At 36.4% G+C, this 21,283-nt stretch overlaps 1 protein-coding gene across 6 annotated transcripts in view; it reads left to right on the forward strand.

The window, feature by feature from the left end:
- Window positions 1-21,283, forward strand: part of CPEB3 (cytoplasmic polyadenylation element binding protein 3) — a 180,837-nt gene that overhangs the window by 94,450 nt on the left and 65,104 nt on the right. For 3 of the 6 annotated variants that reach the window (XM_077822603.1, XM_077822601.1, XM_077822602.1), the window contains exons 5-6: window positions 13,356-13,379; window positions 20,666-20,833. The exons of 1 other annotated variant lie outside the window; for it this stretch is intronic. In XM_077822603.1, coding sequence (XP_077678729.1) covers window positions 13,356-13,379; window positions 20,666-20,833 — 192 coding nt within the window. The remainder of the gene's footprint in view (window positions 1-13,355; window positions 13,380-20,665; window positions 20,834-21,283) is intronic. 2 more of the 6 variants (XM_077822604.1, XM_077822605.1) reach the window with 1 other exon arrangement.

Genomic DNA, 21,283 nt, shown 5'->3' on the forward strand with positions numbered 1-21,283 from the left:
ACGACATTTTGATTACGAGGCACGGGATAATCCCATAAGAGACCCCAAACAACAATTCAAAGTTGAATTCTTTAACGAGGTGCTAGATTGTAAAATGCAGTCAGTTGACCGTTTCATGCAGCTCAAGGAATCCAGCAGTATATTTGGGATGTTGTATGATATTCCAAAAACTCCTCACTATACCTGAAGAAGACCTACACCAGCAATGCAGGGCACAAGAGACCGTGTTGACACTTGATGACATGTGATATTGATGCGAGCGATTTAGGTGATGAACTTAAAGCCCTTTCAAGATGCATTTCAGCAGGCTGTTCTCCAAAGGCTGTTCTGGAATATATTTGCACAAATAAGATGACCACCCTCTTTCCAAATGCTTTTGTTGCTCTGCACATACTTCTAACACTTCCTGTAACAGTTGCCGGTGGAGAACGCAGCTTCTCCAAGCTGAAGTTAATAAAAACACATCTTACGCTCCACAATGACACAGGAGAGGCTGGTTGGCCTAGCAACCATCTCAATAAAGCATGAGCTGGCCCAGACTATGGACCTTCAGCAGGAAGCAGTTCAAATCTTTGCAATCAAGAAGGCACGGAAAGCACCACTTTGATTATTCAAACAGATAAAAATGCCAGTGTTTACTATTGTCAAGGTTCCTACCCCACTCTGAACTCTAGGGTACAGATGTGGGGACCTGCATGAAAACCCCCTAAGCTTATTTTTACCAGCTTAGGTTAAAACTTCCCCAAGGTATAAACTATTTTACCTTTTGCCCTTGGACTTTATTGCTGCCACCACCAAGTGTCTAACAGATATATAATCGGGAAAGAGCCTGCTTGGAAACGTCTTTCCCCCCAAAATCCTCCCCAAACCCTACACCCCCTTTCGTGGGGAAGGCTTGATAAAAATCCTCACCAATTTGCATAGGTGAACACAGACCCAAATCCTTGGATCTTAAGAACAATGAAAAAGCAATCAGGTTCTTAAAAGAAGAATTTTAATTGAAGAAAAAGTAAAAGAATCACCTCTATAAAATCAGGATGGTAAATACCTTACAGGGTAATCAGATTTAAAACATAGAGAATCCCTCTAGGCAAAACCTTAAGTTACAAAAAGGCACAAAAACAGGAATATACATTCCATTTAGCACAGCTTATTTTCTCAGCCATTTAAACAAAACAGAATCTAACACATATCTAGCTAGATTACTTACTAAGTTCTAAGACTCCATTCCTTTTCTGTTCCCGGCAAAAGCATCATACAGACAGAGAGAACCTTTGTTTCTCCCCCACTCCAGCTTTGAAAGTATCTTGTCTCCTCATTGGTCATTTTGGACAGGTGCCAGCGAGGTTATCCTAGCTTCTTAACCCTTTACAAGTGAAAGGGTTTTTCCTCTGACCAGGAGGGATTTTGAAGGTGTTTACCCTTCCCTTATATTTATGACAACTATGCAGACAAGAAAAGTTACATTTGCTGGTCAGGGATTTGAAAGTTAAGTTTACTTAAAATTTTTGAACAAGGCATTTTAAGTTGTTAGTTCTTCTTTATTGGGGTAGGTAGCAGAGCAGTACCATGAGAGGTGTAGAACAGGAAGAGGGCAGAATTGAGACCTGTCAAAGTTTTGGCCCAAGCGAGTGGGCATGGGGGCATAATTTGAGCTCGCCATCTCAGGTGCCAAAATGTTGTGGGCCGGCCCTGCTTCTCTGGGTTTTCTCCAGTTTTCCCACATCTTTCCTGAAATGTGGCACCCAGAACTGGACACAACACTTCAGTTGAGGTCTAATCAGCGTGGATTAGAGCAGAAGAATTACTACTTGCATCTTGCTTACAACACTCCTGCTAATACATCCCAGAATTGTGTGTGTTTTGTTTTGTTTGTGTTACACTGACTCATATTTAGCTTGTGGTCCACTGAGCCCTCCAGATCCCTTTCCACAGTACTCCTTCCTATGCAGTGATTTCCCATTTTGTATGTGTGCAACTGATTGTTCCTTCCTAAGTGGAGTACTTTACATTTGTCCTTACTGAATTTCATCCTATTTACTTCAGACCACTTCTCCAGTTTGTCCAGATCATTTTGAACGCGAATCCTATCCTCTAAAGCACTTGCAACCCCTTCTAGCTTGGTATGATCCGCAAACTTGATAAGTGTATTCTCTATGCCATTATCTAAATCATTGATGAAGATATTGAATGGAACCAGACCCAGAAACTGATTCCTGCAAGACCCCACTTGATATGCCCTTCCAGCTTGACTTTGAACCACTGATAACTACTCTCTGGGAATGGTTTCCCTACCAGTTATGCAGCTGCCTTATAGTAGCTCCATCTAGGTGGTATTTCCCATGAAATGGGAGGTTTGAAAATTGATCCCAATAATCAAGAGAACTAGAGAGTATTTTTAACTTTCTTAAAACACATTAACATAGGTCTTTTTGTAAAGCATGTTGCAATATGAATACTAGATGTTGTGGTTTTATATTTGCTTTAATTTGGAATGACCTGAACAAATTAACTTCTGGCTTCATCACCCTTTGGAGACAACAAAGGCAGTGGCGTGGATTTCATTCCTTTGAAATAACAATTTATGATAAACAGTAACAATGTGTTTGTGCTATACAAGATGTAGACGTTATCCCTGCCCTAATCTTAAGGGTATGCAATAAAATACATATACACTGCAATAAAATACAATATACTGCAATAAAAGCCTCGCAGCTGACCTGGGTCAGCTGATTCAGGCTCTCAGGGCGAAGGGTGTTGGACTGTAAAAATTACAGTGGTTCCAGCCTGAGCCTGAACCTCTACACTGCAATTTTATAACCCCACAAGCCCGAGTCAGCTGACCTGGCTCTGAGACTTGGTGCATCGTGTCTTTTATCTCACTGTTGACATACCCTAAAAGGAAAAGATCAGACAAGAAATTTCAGGGAGATGAAAAGATGGTGGTAACTCAGAGCATAAATCATTATTTTCCATTTTGGATAAAAACGTCTTAGGACAAAGTTGTGTGGAAGTTTTAGGTCTGCAATGAGGAAGTTCCCCATGTTTAATAGTAACAGGAATGTGCTTAATAGTCAAGACTATTTCCACAGTCCAACTTTGTTTTATAGAATTTAACTATTAGGTTTACAGTATTCTAATTGGCCGAATCCCCCAGCAAAACATACCAAGCAATTCTATAAAGTATAGAATTTTAAAAAACTGGTTTAAAGACAACTTCTCAAAAAATTAATCTGGCATCTGTACCATTTCCTACCATGCACATAGTGAAAGTAGACCAGCTTCTCTATTGATCCATATGATCAGGGTCATAACAGGGTTTAATGCATTTGAAAACCTCCTCCAAAAAGTTCCCCATGTTACAAGCTATTAATGTGGACATAACTAAGCTGCTGAAAGCTCCCTTTGATCTACTGGGTATGTGAACTCAAGTTTTGTACATAGAAGATGATTTTCTTGGTGGCTGTGACTTCAGCTTGTTTCAGTCTCTAGTGACTTAATGACTTTACAATAAATTTGTCAAAACTAATTTGCTACAGATTTATCTTAAGGTGTTTCCAAAGGTGGTTGTGGAGTTCCAGTGGAAGTAGTCAGAGCCCATCCTGAGGAAGACCTTCCCCTCATGTTCTAAACCAGAATGGTGCTAGGCTTTTAACTGCAGTTGACTAAAGTTCTAAGGGAGGTTACTCAGATTTGTTTCACTTGGTGCTAATTGACTAACTTCTTAAAGAGTATCATGTCTAGAAGACTATCTTTCACTTCTTACTGCTACTGACTGGAAAGCTTGAAGGTCATGTTGATGCCCATTATGTGTGAATTCAGGAGATTTGCAAAGTAAATGGTTTTTTCAGCATATGTTTACCAAGCACTATTACTTAAATTCATTCTCCAGAGACAAAATTGTAATTGGCTAATTGGTCTTTCTTTTTAAAAAACAAAAAATCCAGTAGCCTACTTTCTCCACCAACTATTTGCAGTGTGAGTGCCCAGACTTTCCACCTTGTTAGAGTTCAGTTTATTTTAGGATGCTCTTTGATTTCTTTTGCCTGCTATTGCATTCTTTTGGGAAATATCTTATTCCTGTAAACACGTGTGTCTGAGTGTAAAATATGAAAAGTTATTGTGTACTATTCTAAGCATATTTATCTTTTCTGATTTTGTGTTTTGGCAAGATCTCTGCTTTGTTGTCTCCAAGATTAAGAATCCATTCAGACAAGTATCTTTGAAGAAAAGTGTATTCCTCAACATGATAGTAGCGGTACCAACCCTTAATAAATATGATATTATACAACTTCAAAAGGAGGAAGTGGGTGCTACAGATTAAAGCTCATTGTTGAGTGTCAAGAGTTCTGAGTTCTGGGTTCTCTTCCCAGCTCTGCCAACAGGAAAAGGGAATAAAAACTACTATACCAGGATAACTGCATCCACACTGGGATTTGTTTTGTATTTGTAGAACTATAATGGTATAAAAATAATATCCCTAACCAATATAGTTACACTATATTCAAAAATTGTGTGTAGACCAGGCTTAAGTCTTTACAGATGCTTACATAACTTCTAATGCTCAAGGTCAGTAGTCTTAAGATTTGTTACTGTTGAAATGGTGCTGCTAATTCTTGAAACCATATGTATAATAAAAAGAAATAAGGTTTAAATAAACATTTTTTAAACATAAAAAAGACAGGATATTCAGTAATTCCCATAGAAATTGTAACTCTACCTTCTTGTACACATGCAATATGATGGTCTTGCAAATGCAATTTCTTGCCAGTTGTAGATTTTTGTAAGTGGGGAAATAATCCTTGAAACGCAGCTTTTTTTCATTAGTTTCACAGAATTATTTGAGATGCAGTTAAAATTGCAGTGCTTCAGTTTCCTTCCTTTTTTGCTTCATGGAAACAAAGGATAGCCTTAATGCAATATTGTCAATGCATTCTACTTGTCTTCATCCTAGTTTTGCTTAACCAAATAAGCAACCTTTCACAACTGGCCCTAGAAATTTGTCCCACATTGTTAAACACTCAATTTAACTTGCAGTAATGTAAGATTTTAAAAACCCTACGTGTTCTTCAAGTTCTTAACTTTCATGCTTAAAGGATGTTTTAATGGCATTGAAGAGGGTGTGTGGCTAGGAAGGAACATTCCCTGTGTATAGGGGATGAGTGAATAAAGACATATTTCGGCATGGGTCACACTGAAATTATGCCACAGACAACCAGGTAAGGTTCAAAAGTCCCAATAAGGCTGCCAGTTTTCAAGCAAAGCAGAAAATAGTCTGGTGAATTGGTGTTATATAGAAAATTATATATAATAAACATAGTTGCCTTTTTGTAGCTTTACTATGCCATATACTGACTCATTTGTCCTTGGATGGTATTTTCTTATACCATTCTTTTATTATGAATCTACTGGAATGTAAATACGTGGGTGGAGTGAGATTTTACTTTTTATAAATTCAATTTTTCACTTGGAAATAGGACATGTAATTCCCACTTCCTCCATGTATCCCATTTGTTTTATGACATTTTTTACAAACTGTTTCATGGAATAAACTGTTAAACTTTGGTATAGCTTGTCTTACTGTTACAGCAGGTGGAGTGGGACAGCTCATTATTGGCAAAGGAATATAGATTTAGTAAAAATGCATCCTAGGCTGGTAGAAAGCTGTTGCCATCTAATACCTGTTCAGTCACCTCTGTGAAATGAGTGGGTCATAGTGCATTTCCTAGTGCATATGTTAGCATACCAAAAAGTGTCACCACAATTAACATTAGTTAGCACTGTTGTTGGCAGTTCCAGTGGACACATCAAGGATTGATTGGGAATGGAGTCTGAAATACAGACTTGAATATAGAAGTGACCTCTTCAGTCTTAGATGAGGCATATTGGTAGGACAATGTCGAGAAGCTCTATATAGAGAATTTCTGTCTCCAGAGCTTCCGAACTGGCACCTGTCATGAACACAAACTTCTCTACTCTATGTAAGAGGATAATTGGTCTTCATGCCCACCCTTATTCTTTCTGAGAGACAGTAATGGTGACAGTAAATATAGTAACCCATGCAAAGTGAGATGATACTGAACTGCTCTTTATTAACTGCCTTTTTATAAGAAATAAACATTGTTAGCAAAATTATTGAATTACTTCAAAAGAAGCTCCATTAAAGTAATTAAAAACATCTTCATACCGCAAAGGATATAATATAGTACTCTATGTAACTGTTTTGTAATTGAGCACAGTTAGTACATTATCCAAATACGTTAATTTTATCATCTAGATATGACATCACAGTTAGTGATAATGACCATATCCTGAAATCTGAGACTAAAGGCTTCTGAGTCTGATGCTATGGACAGTACTATAATAATTACTGAGTTAACACAAAGCAGTTTCACGTTGGCTGGTAATAAATATTATGTGAAATGTCTTCTGCTGTCTCTTGTTACATGTCATCCAACTAACATGACCATGTTTCAGACTTAAATATGGGACATATGACCTCTCCCCCCACTTCCCTACCTCTTTGCTTTAAGAACAGGTTGTATTACCCTTTGGCATCCACATTATTGTGCATTATGTTGTGATAGCTGGGCCTACAAATATACCCTAATTGTAAGCTCAACCATAAAAAGTGAGTGAAAGTTCCTAAATTGTCACAATGTCCTGTTATATAAAATTGTTTTAAAAAGATGCAAGAAGATGATGAAAAGACTAAATTAATTTAAATAGAAAGTATTTTACTGATACCTTTAAGTACTGTGTTAAGGTTATGACCACTCCAGCCCATGTCAATTAACTTCTTCACTTCCCCCCCAAAAGCATAGTTATTACCGTCATTTATACCACAAAGGACTGTCAAACAAGGATTTTTCCCCTCCTAAATTCTCTCTAGCTAAAGCAAAAAGGAACAAGGGATATTAAAGGAATGCCTTATTTAATACTTTACATTTAAAATGCTTTAACTGTTTTTCTTTTCTTTTCTCTTTTATAAAAGGTTAAAAGGATTTTTTTAATGGTGTGTTAGCCATGGTACTAAAGCTGACATCTCTGTATTCCAAACCTTGTTAAAAACTGTTTAATGTTGGATAGTGATTGGGTTATATTAATAACTTTTTGATTCTTTAGACTCCTATTAATAAAACAGCTCTCATTTCCATTCTCTAGGCTATTAAAATAGTCCCTGCTCCCTTTTTAACATCTCTCTCAATGCTTATTCCCTAGCCACAGTTCCAAGTCTTACCTTATTTATTATTACTATACTCTCAGAATCCTCTGGCCTGCATTTTATGTTATTTTGGCTTTACTAGTTACATCATCCTCGAGACCCACACACTCACTCTTGGTGTTTACCTTTTTCTATTTTCCTACAACACAACGTGTGTATGGCTTGAAAAAGTGCCGGTTTCCCCTTCTGCTACAATATGTTCTTGTTTCTTTCCAAGAAGTCAGTTTATGCTGTATATGATTATTACCAAGTTAACAGGAAGCACTTTATTGTACTGGAAATGTGCTTGTGGTCCTCTGTCATGTACAACTTTGCTACTTTTAAATTCTTCTCATATTATCAATTACTGTCAGCTCAACTTCCCATCTATAATCCCTTTCCCATTTTACCATAGTCTTCTCATTCATGACCATGTTCCTTGTGCCCTTAAAGAAGGCTTAGAATCCTCAACTTCCTCTCTCCCACTTCCTTGTCATACAAACAATTCCTTGTTCAATTAAATTATATTGTATTTCTAGAGGTGGGTGAAGTGGTGGGCTCAGGAAGGGAGTCAGAAGTTGAAGTGGCCATGTTTGTTGCGGAAACATGAATGGGAAGTAACCTTTTAGAATACCTAGATCTGCATAATTGCTATACAATATTTATGCAGATCTCTGTACTCCAAGTTGTCCATCAGAATTCAGGGATTTGCACGCTGGCCAGAAACTGAGAAATAACTCTGCAGTCATTATGCAAATCATGCACTACCAAAGGTCAGGGAATTGCATAAGTGAGAAATAAATGTTCAGTTATGGTTTTGCCGTTGTATAACATCCTTACTGTTTGACATGGGTGAGTCTGTGCCAGTATAATTCCTGGTAAATAGGCTCTTCACGTCTCAAAATAGCAAAATTTTTATGCATGCTGTACTTGTAGGTGTATATATAAATTACACTTTATAATAGCTGTTAAACCTCTGATGTTCAGCCAATCATGTATAAACAGGACAATAGTGCCCACACTAATTGTTTACATAGTGGATACCTCCTACTGGGAAACTAATTGCTAATGTTATTTCAGCTGCACATTTTTGAAAAACTTTTTATTATATTACCAAAATATGGTGCTCTTGAATTATATCTGTTCATATTGTAGGCTGTCTCATTTACAGTGTACCTGAGACTGCCACTCATCTTTGTTTTGCATGTTGAAGCTATTCATAATATGGTTTATGAAAATAGGGCCCCATATTTGGCACCACGGGCAGTGCATTTTGGGGGAGTGGTTGTCATTCTCTGGTGGCTAAAATCTTGTGACACTTCTGTCAGGGTTCCCTCCCCACTCTGAACTCTAAGGTACAGTTGTGGGGACCTGCATGAAAGACCCCCTAAGCTTATTTTTACCAGCTTAGGTTAAAACTTCCCCAAGGCACACATTTTTTGGTACGCTGCCACCACCAAGTGATTTAACCAAGAATTAGGGAAAGGACCACTTGGAGTTCCTATTTCCCCAAAATATCACCCCAAGCCTTATACCCCCTTACCTGGGGAGGCTTGAGAATAATATCCTAACTAATTGGTTAGAAAGTGATCACAGACCCAAACCCTTGGGTCTTAGGACAATAGAGAAATTAATTAGGTTTTTAAAAGAAGGATTTTATTTTTTAAAAAAAGGTAAAAGAATCACCTCTGTAAAATCAGGATGGAAAATAACCTTGCAGGCTAACAAAAGATTCACAAACACAGAGGAACTTCTAGGCTTAGTTCAAAGTTACAAAAAACAGGAATGAACCTCCCTCTAGCAAAGGGAAAATTCACAAGCTAAAACAAAAGATAATCTAACACGCTTTGCTTGGCTTTACTTACTATTTTTGTAATATTAGAGACTGGTTCAGGATTGGTTTATAGGAGAAGGATTTTTTCAACTGATACTTTTTTGCTTCCCAAGAGAACACACTCAAAACAAAGCCACCCCTCCCCCCCCAAGATTTGAAAGTATTTTTCCCCCCATTGGTCCTTTTGGTCAGGTGCCAACCAGGTTATTTGAGCTTCTTAACCCCTTGCAGGTAAGGAGGAATTCTCGGCTACCCTTAGCTATATGGTTATGACAACTTCCACCACAGTATTTTTTCTAATTTCATAAGCAGTAATAACCGCACAGAAATGTCGTACTTGTGATCTTATTGATTACAGTAAGTAGATTTTCATTTTCCTGTTGATGCATTGCTGCCTTCGCACAGAAATAATTTCAAAACTGTTTAGCTTTTAAGTGTTTTCTCTCCATTAGTGTTTGTAAACTACATTTTGGGCAAAGCCTGTTGGAAGCTCTCTGCATTCAGATTTGCTGAGTCACACTTAATATTAGTCTGGTAGTATGGATTTCAGATAGCTGAGCCATTTCTTCTAGTGAAGTCTGCAATGGCCTGGACTTTGTGCTGTAAACAAGGCAGGATACCATATAATTTTTATCTCAAATTGCACATTCTTGTTTTGTATCATGTGTAACAGTGACATTGCTGAAGGAAATATAGAAAGTACATTTTGACTCCCAAATTCCCTGGTCTGATGATGTTTTAGCACTTTTTAAAAATTAACTTGAATATAAATATTGAATAGAATTGTCCAAAGGGATTTTCAAATAAATGTTTATATTTTATGACCAACTTCTATCACAACTATGTATTTTATAAAATGAGGAAATTGGTCTTATTTCTTTCTTTTACTGGTTAAATGGGAAAAGTGCATATGGTTTTCTATTTAAATCTATTGTGTGTTGTGATTTTTATTAATTTGGGATTTAAAAAAAACTCAGGCCCTTCAGGGTGGATTTTTAATCATGTTTGTATTATCATAGCATTTCAGTGTTTGTTTTACCCATTTCTGGCCTCAGTCAGCTGTCCCACCTAGATAAGTACTCGCCTACTGCATTTTCTTTTATAGCTTAATTTTAATTGTTTATATTAGTAACCCATGAGTTCCTTAATATCATAATCCACTTTCTGTGATGTTTGCATGAATAATTTTTTGCATGGCAGCCTCAGGTTCTGTTCAGATTATTTTAGATCAATTAGTTTGGGGGTATTTTACATCTCGTAAAAGGACTCATTTATTTTTGGGTTATTTTAATCTATTTGAAAAGCTCTTTACTGTAACACTCACTTGCACACATGAAGCTTATTTGTTACCATTTTGTTGTCATTCAGTTTATTTTTCCTAAATAATTAAACAACATTTTGAATAAAAATTTATCTACAGTGTAGTTCCTCAGTTTCTCTGTGTCATTTCATTTTTTCTTTATGCATTTTGTTAGTCAGCCTATCAGAAAATCTGAGCATTGTGGTCACCAAATATCTATCTTTAGGTCATTTTATAAAGGTCTTTTCTGAGAAATTTAGGGATGTGTGTGTGTGTGTGTGTGTGTGTGTGTGTGTGTATACACTATAATATATAAATATTTTCCTGTCTTTAGTGGTATAAATATGACATCCACCTTCCCATATAGTAAATGCGTAAATAAATAAGATAGTAACACTAGTAGGGCCAGTGTAGCACCACTGCATAACCTGACAGGAGAGAGGGGGTGTCTTTCAATTGTGTTAGCTTATGGCTACAAGATGGTGAGCTAATACCACTTCAGACATATTAGCCTGCATCTTAACAGTGCTTTTCAAACATGCCAAGTTATCATGATTGGGAAAATGCGCCCATTTTGCTTGTTGAGACATGCCCACTTATTGATGTTGCTTGTGTAAGGAATGTAATCTTGGACCATGGTCTGGCCGAGACAATAGAAGAAATTAGAAATTAAGCAATTTTAGTGCAGTAGCCTGGTACTTCGAGGAAAATAAACAGTCTGAAATGAAAATGTGTATTAAAAATTAAGTATAAATTTCAATTGCATTCGTAATTATGGCGTTCTTGGTAGTAATGGGATAATTGTCTCTGTCGTGTTCCATTATAACCCAATTTCCACACATACATAGCTCCATAATAATTTTCCTTTGAAGTGGCGATAAAGTATAAAATTGGGAGAGGAAGAAGGAAAATAAAAGGAAAATCACTCATGTTTTTGGTATTTGTACTCACCAATAACTTAGAGATGAATCAAAAAATTCTCAACTTATTTTGTGGATAAAGTACTTTTTGAGGAAGTTTGTTTCATATTTGGAAGGAATAAGTGATAAGCAATTGAAAATCGGTTGTGAGCATACTCAGCGTGTAGCTGCTACAATTTTTGAAGTCTAATGAAACCTGTTTTCCATTGTGATCTCACAATACATATTTTGTTGGCCTGGCCTGGCCAGGGACTGTTACACTCATTCTGCTACTGGGACAATTTGCAGGAACATGATTGTAAATGTCCCAAAAGGGGACAAGCAAAATCTCCAAAAAGTCTGATTTAACATTAAGGTAAAAGACAAACCCAAAATTCAGTTATAGAAAATTAATATCTTGCTGGTTGAAGGGGATTTGAACATGTTTTTTTGTTTTTGCTACCTTTGTAATTGGTTGTACATCCTAACTTTTGCATTTTAAAAACAACCTTTTGCCATTAGGAAAAATACAACCAGTTATATGCTTTGCTACTCTGTTAACCCAGCCTTGCAAAAAACTTTCTCCAGCAGCAGAGGTTTTAACTATGAATGATTCATCAATATGAAAACTGGGACCCATAAATCACCACTGGTGCAGCATAACTGTATTGAAGCAACAGCAGTGATGGATTCTGTAGTTTAGAAAAGACTCGGGTGGATTTTTATCACCATGTTGTCAAACCTTGCTCATAGTATAGAGGCAGCCTAAATGTTAACAGTCAGCATAACTGTCTTTCATTTTTTTTACCTGGATCCTACAATATCATTTATACTTCGGTATTTTGGCTATTTTTTGTTCTAAATTCATTCAAAGAGATGAAGAAATGGTACATGTAGTTTGAAGATGACCCCCTTCCCATCAACCAAAAAATCTATCAAGAGAATGATGCAGCTCCCCTCCAGTAGGATGATGATCTTGAATGAGGCCTCCACCTCAGATAAGTAATAACAGGAAGGGTGGAAGTTTCCCCTCAAAGCAGCCTCTCCCCCCACCCCCCAAACTCTTACCTTAAAGAATTGGTCGAGCCAGTATGCTGCCAGGCCTAGTGCTAGGCCATCTTCCTACCAAATGTTGCACCAGGAAATTCCAGTTCCAAGCCTAACAATCCCCAACGATGCAGTTACAGATAATGAATGGTATTAGGAGCGCTCCCCCTTCTGTACTTCTCATGAATAAGCTCCATCCTGTCCACAATACCAAATAGAAGTGGCAGAGCAATTGTCTGCCATATACCTAGAATTTTTTGGCTTCTATTACAGGTTGACCTTTCTTCCCAGGGATGGGAAATTTGTGATCCAAGGCCACCTGCATTGTAAATATTTTGGAAGGGCACAGATATGTTCTGTTGGGATGAGTTCTCAGTGTAGTTTCGAAATACAATGCTCCAAACTATTCTATGATACATAAAAATTTCAGAAAGCAAATGTAAATGCATTTAGCCATTTCAGTTTATATCATATACTGGATGTGTGACTTCATTTTGCAATATGCAGATATCAGAACATAAACAGTTTTACAATTTTTCGGATTTATTCATAAAAAACGCCAAGTTGTATATTGTAGCCATTCAAATCAATATGAACAGGTTTGGATGACATACTAAATTGAATTTATATCACTTTGGTGGAAAATTTAGCTTTTTTTGTAGAATGGCTAATTGTTTAAATCCCTTGATGTTTAAATATAGTTTTTCAAAACTATAATTGTTTTTTTTCTGCACAATTACTCCCTTTAATTAAAATTACTATAGTTTATGTGCATTACCTCTTCCAACACCTATGAAGGATTTGTGTGGTGTCATAATTTTAAAATATTCTTTGCTATCTGGAATAATGTTGCATAGCATATGTGCTTAAAATTTTGTCTTGGCTGTGTCATTTTAAAGATATTTTTTAGGGTTGTTTGAAATGTCAGAACTTCATTCTCAAAAAAAAGGGGGGGGGGAAGGTGCAATGGGAAAAGACATAAAAATCTACATTTTCCTTATTTCTGAATCTAAATCTAATTGCTGTTCAATGACAAAAGTACCAACAATTCTCTTCTGTGTTTACATGCAGCCAGGAGCTATGGGCGGAGAAGAGGTAAATAAAATAAAATAAAAATGTGTTAAAGGTTTTGCCTGCCAAATTATGGGTGTGAGAGAAACATATTTAGTGCTGTTCATGTTAACAATATATCGTCAATTTTTCAAACTCTTTGGTTCATCAGTTGCCATAAATATCTCAAATGATATATTTTGAAAAACAAAGTAAAAAAATATCTCTTAATTCTCATAATTTAAAACAGTAAATGATGATTTCTAGTCAGTAGTTTCCAGTTTATTGCTTAAAAATTATTCTTATGTTGTTTGTGTTCTGTGATTGATATGCTGCTTTTAATATTGTTTAGTGCTCCAGAGGGGGAAATAAGTTTACATTTTCAAAAAATACAATGAAAATTTGATGGTAACTGGTTCATTGATAAGCTTCAAAAGGAACACTTTTCTGCATAAATGAGATATGTTTTAAACAAATGAAGGAAAACTTGATAAATTTAACACTTGTATTGCATCTCAACATTCAGGAAACTTTTCTACCTTGAAACTGAAAATAATAATTTGCAAAGATAGTACATCATCTGTCTTAAAGTGCTGCTACATATTTATTCTTGGTGGACAACATCAAGCTTGTTAACCACCCAACTCTGCCCCCCCCCCCCGAACCGTACCTTTAATTTACCCTGTATGTAGATACACACAGTGCTGTGTGCCATGAGATGTATTACATTGTAACTATCTTGTGCCTTCTATAAAAGCTATTGCTGCGTTTCTAGTATAAAGCTTTTTTAAAAATCAACTAAAGAGACGCTCTTAAATTTATGTGAGCTTATAATTGAATTATCCTATTTTTTTGTGTCTTGATGAATTGCTAATTCAAACCCTACACATGTGGTATAAGAGAAGACCAGATACATGAGTCAAATGACAATGGTACACATAGTAATTTGAGTGAGAGCTGACAACTTCAGTATTTGTAGATTCTTGAAATAAGAACACTGCTATTGGACAATGACTTTTAACTTTAAGTGAATTTAAAAGTCATGAAAATGAGCAATTAATATCAATGGTACTAGCCAACAATAATGAAATTAGACCACTGGTAAGGAACTGTAATTCTGAGGCTTGAAGCATGGATTTATTCCAATTCCAGGCTTTGAACCTCCTTTTTTTACTTAATTAAACTTTCAGAAACTTGAATGAGCTTTTTAAAACCATTTTTTCTCTTTATTTAGAAAATCTTTTAAGGGAAAATATAGATTTAAAAGAAATCAACAACAGCAATTAAAATATTTTTCTTTCTAACTGGCTTATTGACTATAAAATACAATGCTGCAGATTGTAGATTTTGGCACCTATAACACGCAAATACTATCTGCTGTGGATACTGTAACATTCTTTTATCTTTATTTTTGATTGCATGGCACTGAAATAATTTAAAAATGCAATTTAGTTGTCTAGGCAGTGAAATATATCATTGACTATATCATGGTGGAGTATTTTATTTTATTGGGTGCAATCTGGAGTTTTGCATCACATTGTGAAAGAAAATTGAAGACTTAGGTGGACAGATCAGTATGTTCGTAGAGGCTAGACAGGTATGTAGATTGCATGAGCTTGTGATTTGAAATTATGTAGGGAGACCGTCTTGGCCATAGAATTTGATTACAATTAAAGATGGAATTTTTAGTAGGTTTTAATAACTAAGTGTCCATCTTGCATTTTTAAATTTAATATCTTGGCCCCCCAGGGGAAAAATCTCTAGTTAGGTGGGTAATACATCAACATGATAAACCCTTCAGTGCATTCATTCATTGCCACAGTACTCCTAGTCCGTTATATCATGTTACTGAAGCAACCATTAAAAGAAAAGGAGTACTAGTGGCACCTTAGAGACTAACCAGTTTATTTGATCATAAGCTTTCGTGAGCTACAGCTCACTTCATCGGATAATGAATATAGTCATAAAACAAGGGTATGGAACGGTGGGCCCCATCTATGCATGTGATCACTGGGAATGCAGAAGAAAGTTTATCTTTTAAAATTGTGGAGCCCCCTCCAAAAATTATAGCAATTAAAACTTTAAAAAAAGGTCACTTTGATACCATTAACCACTCTTGTATCTTCAGGTAGAAATTCCGATTTACATGTCTTATTGAGTGAGTGAAACTCCTAGAATGTGGCACTAACTATGGTGACTGTGTGACAGGGTATACAATTAAAGCACTATGAAACTTACAGTAAAGGCAAAAAAAAAACCCAGACCCAAGTTCTAACAGTTGACTCCCAATATCCTTTCTTTACCTAAAAGATCTGTCTTCATCCCATCTCAGTTTCTTCCTGTGTAAAATACTTATCTACAGGAATTGGTGGAGTAAAGAACTGTTTATTTTTGTTAGTCTTGCTCTTTTGATTTCTCTTGAAATGTGCCTCCATTTTTTCTGTCTTAGTCAACTGCCATATAAAACTAGAAATCACCACATTATATTATATGTTTGCTTTTTCAGAACTATGAATTCATATATATGGGAAATTGCTTTAAGCATTGAGCTGTCTTATACATATAAAACTTTTCTGGAGAGGCTATTTCATTTATATATAAAATTTATATATAAAATATATAGATAAAAGGTTTTAATGAACCCTCCCAAAATTATAGCAATTAAAACATTCTTAAGTTTCTGATTTATTATTAGAGAGACAAGGTGGGTAAGGTAATATCTTTTACTGGACCAACTTCCGCTGGTGAAAGAGACAAGCTTTTGAGCTATCCAGTGTTCTTCATGTCTGGGAAAGGTACTCAGTGTCACAGCTAAATACAGTAGAATCTTAGTTACAAACACCAGAGTTACGAGCTGACTGGTTAACAACACACCTCATTTGGAACCGGAAGTAAACAATCAGGCAGCTGCAGAAGTGCACAAAAAAACAAAAGCAAATACGGTACTGTGTTAAACGTAAACTACTAAAAACTAAGGAGAAATTTAAAAAAAGAAAGATTTGACAAGGTAAGGAAACTGTTTCTGTACTTGTTTTATTTAAATTTAAGATGGTTAAAAGCAGCATTTTTCTTCTGCATAGTAAAGTTTCAAAGCTGTATTAAGTCAATATTCAGTTATAAACTTTTAAAAGTGCAATCATAATGTTTTGTTCCTAGTTACAACCTCCCTTCCCGAGGTGCTCATAACTTTGAGGTTCTACTGTACAAGGTTGAACAGCTTGTTTAGCATAAGGAGTTCACCTTGAATGGTCTCTTACAATATGTTAAGTAAGCAGTTAATACCTATTTGGTCTAGGAGAAAGGAGGGTTAGTGGCTTACAAAAGTGTTTGTAATGAGCCATAAATCCAGTATTGTTGTTAAGGCTCATCTTTCGAAGGGGTTGTGCAGGTTTCCTTTGAGGATGAGGACAGGTATGTCAGATATAGAGTTATCATTTTTGAAAAGTGTTTGCCTATAGGTGATAGTGTTTTTGTCTAAATTTTCTGTTTGAGTTAATTCGAGAGCATTGTGATTGTCTCGTTTCACCCACATAGTTATTGGGACATTTAGTGCACTGGATGAGGTACTCTACATTTTGTGACAGGCATGTGAGGTGTAAACTGCCCACTTCACATGGAAGAGACCGTTCAAACATATTAACTTCTTATGCTAAACAATCTGTTCCACCTTGTACTTAGCTGTGACAGATTACGCAGAGCTCTTGTTCCGGTCTGGGAAAGGTAAACTCAAAAGTTTCTCTCTCTCACCAGCTGAAACTGGGCTAATAAAAGATACTGCTTTTCCAGCCTTGTCTCTCTCCTATCCTGGGACCAACACAGCAAACAGTGGAAGATATCCTTTATTTTTGGTTAACATTTTATGTTTTGGCAGCTCCTAGAGACCAATGAGGTCAGGGCCTTGTGCTAAGTGCTACATCAACATATAGTAAATGACAATTTCTTAAGTTTCTGGTCTATGATGGCAATTCCTTCTGCCACCCATGACTATTTAGGTTTTTTTTAGTCTCTCTAATGAGAGACTTTGTCAAAGGTCTTTTGGAAACCTAAATAAATTAGGTCAACTGTTTCTCCTTCGTCCAGTATTTTATATGACTGGTCAAAGAACTCCAATGGATTAGTGAGATATGATTTTTCTTTGCAGAAGACATGCTGGTTATACTGTGTCATGTCATGATCTCCAGGGTGTCTTTTAATTCTATTTTTAATTATCGTTACAACCAATTTACCAGCTACAGAAGTAAGGTTTATTGGTCTGTAAGTTTCTGGATCATCCCTAGTGCCTTCTTAAAATATAGGCTCAACGTTTGCTAATCTTCAGTTATCTGTGATAGTAGCTGATGCCCTGTGTTTGCTACTAAGTAAGTCACTTTATTCTTGAGTTCCTTCAGAACTCTTGGATGTATTATCTGGATCAGGTGACTTATTGCTTTTTAGTTTTTACTAGTTCCAGAACCTCTTCTTCTGACACCTCAATCTCTGTTACTGCCTCATTATTGTCCAAAAATAGTAGATTGGGATAGGCATCTCCTCAAAATTGTTTGATGAAGACAATTTCAAGGAAATAATTTAGTTTCCCAGCATTATCCTTCTCTTCCTCAATTTCTCCTTTTTATCTATCCCATGGTGGTCCAGCATCCAGTTGTTTGCCAGGATTTCTGCTTCTGATATACTTTCTTGTTTTTAGATATTTAGTTATTTGCTCTTGAAATTGCATCTTAAGCCTCCAAATTTCCTATACACATCACACAATTGCAACTAAATCCTGTGTTACTTCAGGCTAAGTCAAGAATAACCTCTCCTGTTGTGTGCTCTAAATCTATCAATTCCATGAAACAGTTGTTGAAGGTTTTGAAAAATTGCTTCTCTAAATCTTGTCTCACTGTGACATTTGATTATTACTATTATATTTGACTATATATGGGTAAAGTCCCCATTATCATTTTATTAGACTTTGCCTCTTTGATCTCTATCAACATTATGCCCTCAGTATCTTTTCTGCTCCTCTGAAAGCTGTTAATATAACCCTACTAGGATATTTGTCATCTTAAAACTTGGGATTTTTATCACCAGTTAGAATGTTTATCTTATTAGAGTGTATGCAGTCTTTTAGGTTCAGCACTACTGCTCCTCTACCTTCTTGACCTAATCTGTCCTTTCTGTATAGTTAGTAGCCAGGTATTGCAGTATCTCATTGACATTTGCGCTTTCACCATGTTTCAGTGATGCCTGTTATGGCAAGGTCTCTTTTCATTGCCTGACATTCTAGTTCATCTGTTTTTGCTTTTAAGCATCTCATTTGTATGTAAACATCTATAGTTTTTATTTTTGACCAAGTGCCTATTTTTTTATTTAATTTTTTAGTATGAAACCTTGTTAATTTAACAGAAATTACCTCTGATCTTAACCTGTCCCTGCCCAATTTCTAGCCTATCCATTAACGCTAGATACAAGGGATATCTTTGTGCTGTTGACATCTTTTACCTGACTTGAGTGCTCCTCAGCACCTATTGGCTTTCTGTTAAGCTCCCTAAGTTCCTGTTTTCCTCCGTCCTATACCTCCCTACTTCATTAATAACAATATGTACCATAACCACCAACTCCTACCTAGCACTATCTGGAAGTCTGTTTAGATGTCTCATGAGATCCAACATCTTTGCACCCAATAAAGAAGTTAATGAGTCTTTCTTCTGGTTGCTGCATACCCAGCTATCTATATTTATAATAATCAAATCCTCTACAATATGTGTTCATCTTCCCATTACAAATCAATCCCCTGGAGCAACTGACTCACTGTGTGTGAGGGAAAATTCAGCCACATCAGAGTTTGAACATGGGTCCCATCTAAGTGAGGGAGTCCTTCCATTCCATCTAAGTCTCTCCCCATCATGAGACTGGCTTCTTCAGCTGCTCAGGGAAATCAGTTCAAAAGTGGGCAAGTTCTATGATGTTCCTTATATGTAGATCCTGCGTCCCTCTGCTCCTCCACTTCTGCAACTCAGGAAAGCAGATATGCTGTACTTTTGGCTATGAGAGTCATGAGCTGTTTACATTAGGAGGGCACAAGCCAAGTAGTTATTTGGCACTCATTCTTTGCAGTAAACTGGGTAGTACCCACCCTGAATATTCTGCTGCTGGGCTACTACTCTCATGGTCAAACTGGGTGTTAACTGTGGGTAATAGCTTGAGCTAAGTGTAACTTTTCTTCAAGTAGAGAATAAGGTTTTTTGTTTGGTTGTTTTTTAGTGATTTATCTAAGTATTTGAACAAGGACTTTTAAAATATTTTAGCCTGCTAACAAATTAAGCTTCTTGCTACACCACCTTACCCAATTTCCACTCAGTTCAAACTCCCCTGTGCTCACTTTGACATTTGCCTCTCTGTTAGAAAATACGTTGTGGGGAACCGTTCAGCAGTGAAGTAGCCTAATGATCTTGTGTATCTCTTGTAGCATTAATTTATAAGAATCAGTGAAAATATTTTTTGTTGAAAACTTCACAGTAAAGAGTTTTGAGAGGGTCTGTCTTAAATTTAAATCTCACTCACAAGCTCTCTGAATAACAGTGCTAGACAGTATAAGCAGATTATTTTCCTTGCTTTCATTTGTTAGCCAGCTGTAGTTAATGGTTTCCATATTTACAGCTGAAACATTTATCTCAAGTTAGAAGAAATACCTGTTTTATACTTAAAGGTTATCCAACTGTAGCTTTGGGAAAATGTAAACACCTATAATAAACACTTGCTTGAATGCTGGCTATTGGCAACAGTGGAATGTCTTTAATAGAAGAGTCTGTTTTTTAAGATCGTGAGCTAGTTATAATTGAGAATTTTTGTTGCACATTTATTTTTGTAATTTGACTAAATAGGTAAAGAAAGGGAGAGTGGGATTAAAAACTTAACTGCTTTAGCAATGCGCTTATAATTACACTGAAACATGTTTTACCTACCTACGTGAAAACCGACCTATCACTTCATTTTATTACAAAACAAAGGCAACTGTAATCTTGCACACATTCAATAGCTGATTTTATAATCTAGATAGTGATGGACACCAGCATATGAGATGGCTGAGCTCTTACAGCTTATCCTGTAAACATGACCACATATATTGTTTCCTACCACCAGCAGTGCTACTGAAGACAGTAGTACTGATGGTGGTGGTAGACCATGTGTGGTACCATTTGCAATATCTGGCCTTTAGTGTAAACTGCTAATTCTGTTGAAGTAAAACATAACTTAAAAAAAAAAAGGCAGATTTAAGTAGGCCTTGTTCTTAAAGGAACATTTATTTCTCCAGAAAATTTTAACTCTAGAAACTCCCAAATCTGTTACAGGTCGGTCTTCACTCTTTCCTTTTGAAGATGGCTTCCTAGACGACAGTCATGGTGATCAGTCTTTATCATCGGGTCTCAGCTCTCCAACTCGCTGTCAGAACGGTGAAAGAGTGGAACGCTATTCTAGAAAGGTGTTTGTTGGAGGTCTGCCTCCTGACATTGATGAAGGTACTGTGACTCCGTGACGTCTACAATTGGTGGGGGTGGGAGTTGGTTTTCTTTTATAAAAATCCTGACTTTTCCTGGTTATGCGGCTGGTAGTGTGTTGTGATATTACAAAGGCAACTTGAGTTTGGGAATCTGCTTGGAATTCTTGCAGATTGCTCTAGGTCTGGCAGCCTCTGTGGAGGAGTGATGGATTGATATGCCCTAGTAAGCATGTAACCTCCACAGGAATGGCATGTTCCTATGTGCATAAAGTGTCTACATACATAAAGTGAAGAAATTGATGGAAATACAGGGTTAAATGACTGGTGAAAGCCCACAAAAGTCCTGAACTATTCCATCTCTCAATCTGGGGGAAAAAAAGAAAGGGAAAAATGGCAGCCTATACTTTTTAAATATGTCCACTGTTGTAATAAAAATGGGTTTTAGTTAATACAATGACTCTCCATTTAC

This window comes from Eretmochelys imbricata, chromosome 7 (assembly GCF_965152235.1).
Source record: "Eretmochelys imbricata isolate rEreImb1 chromosome 7, rEreImb1.hap1, whole genome shotgun sequence".
In the NCBI taxonomy this organism is placed as follows: Eukaryota; Metazoa; Chordata; order Testudines; family Cheloniidae; genus Eretmochelys; species Eretmochelys imbricata.